Source organism: Meriones unguiculatus, chromosome 12 (genome assembly GCF_030254825.1).
Source record: "Meriones unguiculatus strain TT.TT164.6M chromosome 12, Bangor_MerUng_6.1, whole genome shotgun sequence".
NCBI classification, from domain to species: domain Eukaryota; kingdom Metazoa; phylum Chordata; class Mammalia; order Rodentia; family Muridae; genus Meriones; species Meriones unguiculatus.
This window is the reverse complement of record NC_083360.1, coordinates 31,686,901-31,697,587: the sequence shown is the minus strand read 5'-3', so window position 1 is coordinate 31,697,587 and position 10,687 is coordinate 31,686,901. Positions and strand designations below refer to the sequence as shown.

Here is a 10,687-nt window from a genome sequence, read left to right as displayed (position 1 = left end):
TTAGCTCTTTTTTTTTCTTTTTTTTTCCCTGAGCTTAGCATGGTTGCTGGATTCAGGTAGGCCTCTCTTGCCTGAGGTAGTTGCTTTTCAGAATACAGACTGGTATGTCACAGGGACATTGTCTGATAGGCTATATGATTGAAAGCCTATCCCAGCACTACAAGGAAGAATTAGCTTTCAGAGCTGTGGAATTTCCAGCTAGGTCTGTTTTCCAATGAGAGCCTATTGAGAATTTTGGAATCCTCAGGCCAAGCAAGGAAGATTGATTTTGTTTAAATATTTAACACTTTAAGATTCTGAAGAGAGAAGGTAATCTAAATCTTGTGCAAGAAGCCCTCAATGTTTTTGAAGAGGCCTCGAGTCCATCATTCAGTACCTTTCTCCCCCAACACCCTCACCTGTCCCCTGCCCAGTTTCTAGCCCTACAGAATTTGAGAAGCTTTATTTCAGCCTGGTGTGGCCTTCCAGTATTTGGAAAGGTAAAGGCAAGGGTGTTCGAGGAGTTCAGGATCATGCTTGATGGTGTGGTTAGTTCAAGTTTGACTTCATAACAAAATACATTTACCTTTTCTCTTATTTGGGACTTAGATGGTTCTGAAGGGAAGATATAGTTTGTGTCAGGAACACTGGCTGGAAATGCGCTGCCAGTTGTTGGGATCTGGGTCAGGTATTTCCAAGTTTTTGGCCTCTTATCCAAAAAATTGAAACTAAGTCCTCATAGGGATTTGCATTTAGAAGGAAGTAAGTTTATTTGGAGTAAAACAATAGAGTAGATTATGGGGGGGTAGCTATACTGTCAAAGGTGACTTCTGGCTGAGTGAGAGTACTCAAGGACATAGTGCTATACAGCCCAGGCTCTCAAGCTGTCTAAAGAAAGGGGCTGGTTACCAATGCAGAGTTTGGGGTTCTCTATTTGAAAAATCTTTTAAAAGTTTGTCGTATTTTTATTTATTTAGAGACAAGGTGTGTGTTGTCTTGGTATCCTGGAACTACCCTTGTAGACTAGGCTAGTCTTTTTTCGTTGTTGTTGTTAAAAGATTTGTTATTTATACAGTATTTTGCCTGCATGTTCTTATGCAGGCCAGAAGAGGGCAACAGATCTCATTATAGATGGTTGTGAGATATCATGTGGTTGCTGGGAATTGAACTCAGGACCTTTGGAAGAGCATCCAGTGTTCTGAGCCATCTCTCTACTCCCCCAACCAGCTAGTCTTGAACTCACTGAGGTGATTCCTCCTCCTCCTGCTTCCAAGTGCTAATTAAAGAAAGGCACATGCCACGATGCCTGTCTTGGTGTTTTCTATTTTATTTATAGGTTATATATTCATTTTTCCTATTGCATGTCACTTCCCAAGTTACATCTAGATTGTCATCTATACACCCAGTCATGAGTATAAGGTGTTGTGTTAGATTCCCCTCCAAGTGATTTAGATGACAGTTTACATTACTGTATATGCACCTAGAACCAGGTAAGGCCAGATCAGTCCTTTTAGTCACACCTATAATAATGGGAATACTCTTTAATAGTGACTTTCTATGTCTATTATTATGGGCAAATCCATATTACTGTTCAGAGATGGGAATATGTGTAGCCTGATGTAGGTGAAGGTTTGAAAGGGGTAACTAGGTGTGGTGTTTGAAGCGTTGTATGTGCATAGTCCATTATGAGAAGATAGCATAAATAATAATAATAATCCAAAAAATAGAGCCAGGTTAAATAAACTCTTAATTTACCCCTCCAGAGGCAGGGAAACTTAAGAGTTTATTTAACCTGGCTCTATTTTATTTTTTATTTTTTGGCTTTGAGACAAGGTTTCAGCCATGTGGTCATGGCGCACGCCTTTAATCCCAGCATTTGGGAGGCAAAAGCAGCAGTGATTCCGACGCCAACCTGGTCTGCGGATCGAATCCTAGGATACCCAGGGCTACACGCAGAAGAAACCCTGTTTTCTAAAAAACAAAAAAAGGAGACAAGGTCCCAGCTATGTAACTCTTCTGGCTGGCCTTTAAGGGATGCTCCTGTCCCTGCCTCCCAACTGTTGGGAAAAAGCATAACCCACTTCACCCATTCTGGTGCGTTCTTACAGCCCTTCTGTTGTCTAAGGAAGTCTGGTGGTTTGAGTCTTATGGCATGGCTTAAATTTCCTGTTTTGTTTTCTTGGCTTTAGTATAGCTAAGCAGACTTCTATTCTGCACCATTTATTAGTTAGGATGCTAAAGCTTATTGAAGAGAGAAGCATTAGATTCATCATTGAAATGGCATTTTCACAGATTCTTACCTACTCTATTTACTACAGCTTGTTGGCTTTTTGGGGTAGCTAACTCCTCTTGAAAATCAAAAAATGTCTGCAAGAACCTTGAGCTGAGTAATATCCAGAGTACAGTAATTTGTTATACAGTGTCTTACTATGTAGCTCTAAGAAACTGAAATCATTTTTCTCATTAGGTTGCTGAGAAAGGCAATAGAGTTTATTTAACCTGGCTCTATTTTATTTTTTATTCCTGTAAATTATCTTTATGTCTCATTCCATAAAGCTTGTAATAGTGGCAAGACCCAGCCCCTATGTATACTCTTCCCAGTTTGATTCATGCCTTCCAAAGGATTCATTGTTCCTCAACTTCCTTTGGGAAGCACTGTTATTTCTCTTATCTCACGTGCCCTCTTTCAATGTTGGTTTTTATTTTTCATTTATGTATATATGTATGTTTTGCCTTTGTGTGCCTGGAACTGGAGTGACAGATATGAGCTTCTTGAGATGAAGCCTGGGTCTTCTGTAAGAGCAGGCAGTGCTACTGTAGTTCTATCTGTCCTGGCCTGATGTAGGTTTGTGTGCTTATTTTGTATTGAAGCTTCTCTTAAGCCTTGGTTTTTCCCATCTTTCCAGCCCCAAGTACTCATCTGATGCATACTAGATGACAACAAACTTGTTCCAAAGACCCCTTCCCCGAGTGTGACTGGAACCTCTGGCCGGCTGGCCTGAAGCTCCAGGTGATCCTCCTGTGTTAACTTTATGAAGGAACTGGACTACACGCGTGAGGCACCACACTTGGCTTAAGACCTGTTTTTGCACTAAGCATTTCTTCCTGTTTTTCTGTAAGGCCCTAGCTCCTGGAACACTGTCTTTATGTATTGAAGTTTCAGGTAGGCAAAACTGACCATTAACTTTTAGAGCTTCTTCCACCTTTCTTCAGTCTGTCTAGCTTCTGCTTAGGCTTAATGCCCTTGCTCCCTTTCTGCTTCATCTTGCCAGTTAGCCTGTGCCTTCATTTGTCTTACCTGTTCTACCAGCTTCAACCTGAAGCGTCCTCTGTTGCCTCAGCCAGACACGTGGGGAAAGTGCACTAGTGTTCCTCCATTGACAGTTGGGATTGCTTTTCCAGATTCTTTTGTGTCAATCTACACAGCAGGTTTCTGAGGCTGAGGAGTCACGAAGAGCCTGAGCACATCTAATAAGCTTGGAAGCACCAGATTGCACTCATGCTTAATTCACAGCCAGGCTTTGTTGAAAAGTGATCCCTTGTCTCTCCCAGTGCAGAGCAGAGTGGGCATTTGAAAGATTATAATATTGTCAAGACTTAGGAGCCACAGACTATGTTTATCCTTATAGTAAAAATCTGACAGAGTACTATGAAAGAGAATGGTTTAATTTTAATCTCTACAGTGGAGTTAAAATAGCATATATGGCCCCATATCCAAAATTATCTAGTAATTGGGTAAATTAACGTGAAAATAAGTGTAACAAAAGGATTGGAAAACCTTTAGTTAAGACTATCCTTTAGGATGCTTTCCCTTCAAGCTCTATAATACTGAACCATAAGTTTCAAGCAAAATTTTTGAGTGGAAGAGTAGATATACATAAAACAGGAGGAGCTAACAGAGCAGAGGCAAGGGAAGAGAAAAAAGTTGGAGAGGTAAGCTATATTAACAGGATGGGCCAGTAATTTTCAGACACATCAGGTCAGTTTGAGTTTAGAAAAGGTACAATGTCGATACCCTTGTATTTGCTACAATCTATACTTTATGTTCAGGAAAAACTTAAATATCTTGTTTCTGTGTTAGAAACTGAGATTCATGGGGGAAATAAACACAGTACCACTTACTTTGTTCACACACGTGGCATATGCAACTTTAATAAACCAAAAGAAAAAGTCCCAAATATACAAGTGAAAAAAAAAATCCAAACAGTTGACACAGGCCTAACTAATAGCTACTTTATGTACAGCTGTATGTATAAGTTCAAAAAAGCTATCCTATATGTATGTACAAAAGTCTATACACAGGTCTGTACATAATAAGGGTCTATACATTTTATTTTCTTAGAACCCTTAGGTGTCACCTCTAGACACCAACACTTCATTCACATATAAAAGAAAGACTTTACAGGACTGACAATACTGTGCCCCCCCGTACGTGGACCATGTAGGCTCCATTTGATAATTTAGTAGCCTTCTGTCATAATGTAGGCATGTGGGTCCCCTAAACATCTTCACACAGTGTGCTCCAATCTAAAAGCCCATAAACAAAGATGGGGAATGAGTCATGACCAGGGTGCCACCACAAGGTCCAGACATGGGTGAGCCTGCCCACCCTGCTCACTGTCTGTATTCCAGTTCATCTACACTGATGACTTTGGTGGGCATGGAGGGCAGAGGCTGCTGTAGCACGTCTGAGCCAAACCATTTGGCAAGGCCCACAGGGGAACTGCTCCTTTGGCTGGTGCGATGCTCCAGCTGGGAGTGCATGTGGGGCAGGCCTGACCTGCTGGGCACGTTCTGAGGAGTCTGAACGCCGAGAGCTGCTGCCTGGGAACCGGAGCCTGGAGGATGCAGAACTAGAGAGAGAAGAGAGTCAGTGAACCGAAGTTGTTCTATACTAGGCCTTGCTTCACCCACACCCACCCACAGAACTCCCTAAGTCTACCAAGAAAACGCTTAGCTACTTCAATCCCTGCTGTCACTATTGGTAGGATTTTCTGACTTACTTTGCTTTGCTTGAACAGTTTACTTTTAGGGGTGGGAAGTCTAACAGAGGATTTAACCCAGGCCTTCCCAAACAAGTGCAGAATGCTAGACAGGAAAGCTAAAGGTACCTGAAGAGGTGAAACAAAGCCAGAGCAGGCCCGGCTCCCACTGTCCTTGCAGTAACAAGAACTTCAGAGACCTTAAAGGTCAGCTTACTTCACTTGCTTTTCTAGTGACACCCATCCTTTGAAGGACAAGCTAAGGAATGGGGTCAATGAAAATACTGCTACTGAAAATGTCTCAAACTTCCGGTGTGGTCCATTAGCCCATCCTATCCTCAAACCTCACCTGAACGCTGTAGCTGCTGCTGCATCACTGCCAGATGCAGAGGGGTCCCAGGACGAGGGCTTAGGAGAGGGTGACTAGCAGCAGAGAAAGGGTACAAGGGTTGACCCAGCAGTGGGCCAGATAGTCCCTGTAAAGGAGCCATGTCCATCCCAGGAGGAAGCACACCTGATGGGGGAGATGAAGAAACTTCTGAGAAGTTGGGTCAGTATACATAGACATTTCAAAATTTGCCAAACACTGTTGCTGATTTGGAAACTTATAAGAATAAAAATGTGGGTGTGGTGGTGCCCCTCCCCCCCTTAGAAAAATAAAAAGGGTTTTAATCCCTGGCTGTCCTCAAACTCACATCCACCTGCCTTCTGACTGCTAGCATTAAAAGGCCTGTGCCAGCGCTGACTGGCAGGTTTCCTAATCATTTCATGGGCTAAAGGGGTGAGATGCTTTGGATCTACTGTCCAGTACTTAGGTAGAAGAATCTAGTATGTTCTTTTCGGAATGCCTGCCATAATGTAACACTTTTATTAGTGGCAGCAATTTCTATACTAGGACCAATGTCCATACCTAATCAGAAACTCACCAGCTTGGAGCAAACTTGGAAGATGCTGTGGATGTACCCCTTGGGCTATCAACCTTTGGACTAACCCAGGGTGAAGCTGGTGCGCAGGCCGAACAATAGGAACATGAGGGACGAGGGGAACTTGGTGGGTAGGTCGGAGAAAAGGTGTTCCTGGAACCGGGGATGCCAAGGTGGGCGTTTTCCTTCCAGCTGCTTTAGGTCGATAATCTTGTTCTTTGGTATAACGGTTGGTCTGGGACAGTGGGGTAGGGCACGAAGACCGCTGTAATGTCGAAAGTTTAGGATTTGTCGTAGGAGAAGAGTCTTGATCAGTATTGGGTATGGGATTGGACGACAGCAGGTTCTCTGTAAAGATTCAATCACAGAATATTTTGGTATTGACCTCCTTTTCCAACTTATTTCAGTTCCCACCAACCCAGCAAAACTTAAGTTTTTAAAAAGCTGGCAGTTCTTATACACCTGCAACTCTAGAAGCCCAGGAGAGTTGACTTATGGTCACAGGGCAGGAAGGCCTTGAGCTGGGACTGGATGCCAAAATTGTTTTAATCATTTTTTATTAGATGGATACGGATAGGTGTTTTGCCTACATGTATGCCTGTGCACCATGTGACTTCAATGCTCACAAAGGGCTAGAAGATGATGCTGGATACCCTAGGGCTGAAATCACAGATGGTTGAGAGCTTCCATGTGGGTGCTGGGAATCGAACCCAAGATCTGTAGAAAAGGAACCAGTTTTCTGACCCATCTTTCCAGCTTGTAGAAGCTAAGTTTTAAGGACTTGAATTTTTTTTTTTTTTTTGCTGGAATAATGGACATCTGATATTGTTTTCCTTTCTTGAGGGGAGCAACTCTACCACTGAGTTCCATTCCCAGTGCATAAAGGATTTTTGACACAGCCCAAAAAAATTTGACATACTATTTCAAAACAAAAAGCACAAATTGTCAGGTGTATGGATGATGCCTTTAATCCCAGGATTTGGAAGGCAGAGACCAGTAATGTCTGTGAGCTTGAGGTTAGCTAGGGATACACAGTGAGATCCTGTCTCAAATAAAACAAAACCAAACAAACAAAATCCATAACAAGTTTAGCCCTAGTGCTTGGGACAAAAGGCAAGGAGTGGACCCAGTATACAGCCAGTTTGGGCCACACAGCTCCGGAGACCTTGTCCCTCAAAACAAAACAGCTTGGATTAGAGGATAGATCAGCAGTTAAAGCACTGATGTTATTGAAGAGGACCTGTTCCCAGAACCCACATGGTGGCTCACACCCACTTGTAGCTCCAGTTGTAGAGGCCCTGAGGTCTTCTGGCTTCCTTAGGCATTGGATGCACATGGTGCAGACATACCACAGGCAATACACAAAAATGTTAGAAAGAAATGAACTGTATTAATATGCCAAATGCTTTTGTTGTTCAGCTTGGAAGACTAGTAAGAATCCTAAACGAAAACACCTTTATCCAGCTGGCCACAATGTCAAGTGAACAAGCTCACCGACATCTCCCTGACACTGCAGTCATGCATGCCTATGCTCTGACACAGGGCAGGCCGTACCTTCGCTGGCCTTCTGCGTATCCTCTTTACCATCACCAGGAACCACTGTTCCTGGTGCTATTTCCTCCTTGCTTTTCTCTCTGCTTTCATACATCTTCCGGATCACTGAGGTAGGGGTGAAGGAAGGGGAAAGCTGCAGAGAAGAAGAGGCAGACTCAGCATATTCAAGTGCCTTTCCTAATACTAAGCCAGTGCCTTTTTTTTTTTTTTTTTTTTTTTTTTGATACGGGGGATTAAACCTAGGGTTAAACATGCCTGGGAGCCCTTAAATACTGGGCTATGAAGCACTTGCCCTTGATATTCAACAAGGTGAAGAGACCCCATTTCACTGGCAGAGGCAATTCTAATGCTCTGGTCTATATAGCTACTGGAAGAAAATACAAAGGAGCAAGTAGTCATTGTCCACAACCCTGTAAAAATGTATCTGTTTCTGTTCTCCTGTTTATCCAAGCCTGAGATGGGGCTAGCAAGAGGGGGTGGGTATGGCTAGAACTATGCCTTGGTAAACATACAAGAAAACTACAAGGTATCTTACAGATTTCGCCATCTACTGGGACTTACCATCATTGAGGGTCTTCTGTTCCTGTTTATTTCCTAATGACTTTATTATGCATGTGCCCAAAAATTTCAAGGCAGGAGACAGGCCTAACTCATGAATAAAACTACTTCCAGTTTCTCTACAGTAAGCGCCTTTGAGTGCAGAGACCCATATGGAGTCCTGAAGCACAGAACAGTTGTTTTTTTCCCCTTGTCTGTCAACTTTGATTGGGTAATAAAGGTCTATAAGCGAGACTTATCACTACAGATAAACCTATAACGGAGGGAGAGCAATGTGTGGACTTGCCGGAATGTTCACTGGACTCCCTGTAATATGAAGAGTCACTCCTCTCTCATCTCCTGCTGTACCTTTTTCCTTCTACTTCCCCATACCAGCTATTTTGGTTTGTTTTTTAAGACAGGGTCTCATTAGGCCCTAACACAGGCCCAGGTTGGCCTTAAACTCGGAAATACATTTGCCTCTGCCTCCCACATGCTGGGATTAAAGGCATGTGCCACCGGGCCAGGCCCAGCTTAAAAGTTTAAGCACTGTAGGCTTCTTGTGTCCTGATGCAAGTACATCTATCTGCTAGAACATACTTTCCTCAACATAGAAAATGTTCTTTACTAGAATACTGGGTTAGGGGAAGACCTAATAAACAAGATGTACAAAATCAGTACTCCTATGGAAGGCATTCAAAGACATGGGACACGCTGGTACAACACAGACAGCAAGATGGAGAAATCTTAGAAATCTTAAAGTCAGGCAGTTACTAAAGGTCACTGACCATGCTTGTGATGGAGGCAGCCGGAGCCGGGGAAGAGGAATTTCCTCGGTGCATGGGTGCTGGTGACTTTGTCACTCGCTGTTGCCTGCGAACAAATCAATTAACAGTGTCAGCTCCAAACTACTTGAATGCCAAATTCTAAAACCATGTAACTCAAGACCAGTCCAAGAAGTTACTATATTGTCACTTACCCAAACATTCTCAAACATTCAAAATATGAAAAACTATCTGCTAAATTCTGAGGGAAGGAAAAAAGCTCTTTGTAGTAGGAGCAGTCAATAACCTGAGGCAAACCAGGGGATATCAGTGAAGACACAAACAAGTTATAGTGGGAAAATAAAGCAGAAAGGGAATAAGGATCAGAACTCCAGAAACCCCGAGGAAGTTATTTGGAGGAAGAAGCAGCATTAAGCTAGGTGAGAGCAGTATGAAGCTAAAGAGAAGCTGGAGTGGTGGCACACTCCTTTAATCCCAGCACTTGGGAGGCAGGTGGATCTCTGAGTTTGAGGCCAGTCTGGTCTACAGAGTTCTAAGACAGCCAAGGCTACACAGAGAAACCCTGTCCCAGAGGGAAGAGGGGGTTAGAAGAAGCGTTCAGGCAGAGAGCACAGGGAATCAAGGGTATGAAGGGTCATCTACACTGGTCCATAGTTTAGCTCTGGACTACAATTAGTAGGGTGGCTAGAAGCCTTGATTGGGGTTGGTATACTCCGGAGGGTAGGGGTAGCAGTAATTAGCAGTGCCTGTAATGCAACTGATGCTCTGTATCCGAGATAGTATTTCAAAGCAAACAAACCGTCATCTGGGAGCATCAGATATTTTATAACCCAGTTAAATTCATTACACCTGATCTATGCCTTTGACAAGAGACCTGTCAAAGTCAATGTAGACCAGGCTGACCTTGAAATCAGACACCCTCCTGCCTCTGCCTTCCAAGTGCTGGGATTTCTATCCCTAGCTATTCTATTTATTCTCCTTCAGCCTGGGGAAAGACAGAAAACAGGGCTGACATGAAATTTTGGTAGGCAAAAAAGCTTACGTGTGCTCACTGGCTAGTGAGTGCCTCATTGTGCTTACAGGCAATGACTGAATCAGGTAAATATGGGATCCTAAATCTGTAAGCTTTTCGATGGAGTTAAAAACAATTCCATGCTACCCTGCGAGAAAGTCTCAGCACATGTGCAATATATTCTAAGTGTACATGGGAAAGATCCCCAAACCTGGAGGGTTCAGATTCACATAATTTTATCACTCACTCCTTTTTTGTAAACACTGTTAGGCAACACTGTCAGTACTAAAGACACAACAGGAACAGAACAAATGAAGTCTCTAGGAAGTTATACTCTTATGCTGTAGGCCAAAAAACAAACATAACAAAAAAAAAAAAAATCCAGCATGCACAAGGTATCGTACATTTAAGAAAACAATGAAGCAAACAAAAGAACCAAGCTATGCTGGAGAGATGACTCAGCAGTTAAAATGCTTTTCAAGAGGGTTCAACTCCCACTACCCACTATTAGCTCCAGTTCCAGTTAGCCTTCTGACCTCTTTGGGATTCTGTACACACACTATGGCACAATAAACTCACAAAGACACAAGCAGTCTCATGTGGAAAGTGCATACACACACAATAAATAAAATAAATCTTAAAAAAGCTCTCATCCATTAGCTCTACCAACGAACTGTTGTAACAATCCTACATTAAGAGAATCTGAAAGTTAGAATCCCAGCATACAAGAGGGAAAGGCTACACAGTTCAAGGCCAGTGATACTGAGGCCATGAATCAAAAGCCCAAGGGCTGAGCTCAACATAATGGCATACACAATGCCATCACTCCAGAAACAGACACAGGAAAATTGATGGGAATTCCAGTTTAGCCAAGGCTAAACAGTGGGACCCTGCCGGCCTCAAAAAACAAACAAA

The 10,687-nt window shown here is 42.9% G+C and overlaps 1 protein-coding gene across 3 annotated transcripts in view; it reads right to left on the bottom strand.

Moving 5' to 3' along the window:
• Positions 1-4,101: 4,101 nt before the first annotated feature.
• Eif4enif1 (eukaryotic translation initiation factor 4E nuclear import factor 1) overlaps positions 4,102-10,687 on the bottom strand; it is a 46,848-nt gene continuing 40,262 nt past the window's right edge. For all 3 annotated transcript variants that reach the window (XM_060365527.1, XM_021652058.2, XM_060365528.1), the window contains exons 15-19: positions 8,764-8,848; positions 7,439-7,571; positions 5,888-6,232; positions 5,311-5,475; positions 4,102-4,832 (exon numbers count right to left, since the gene is read on the bottom strand). In XM_060365527.1, coding sequence (XP_060221510.1) covers positions 4,594-4,832; positions 5,311-5,475; positions 5,888-6,232; positions 7,439-7,571; positions 8,764-8,848 — 967 coding nt within the window. In that variant the 3' untranslated portion in view covers positions 4,102-4,593. The remainder of the gene's footprint in view (positions 4,833-5,310; positions 5,476-5,887; positions 6,233-7,438; positions 7,572-8,763; positions 8,849-10,687) is intronic.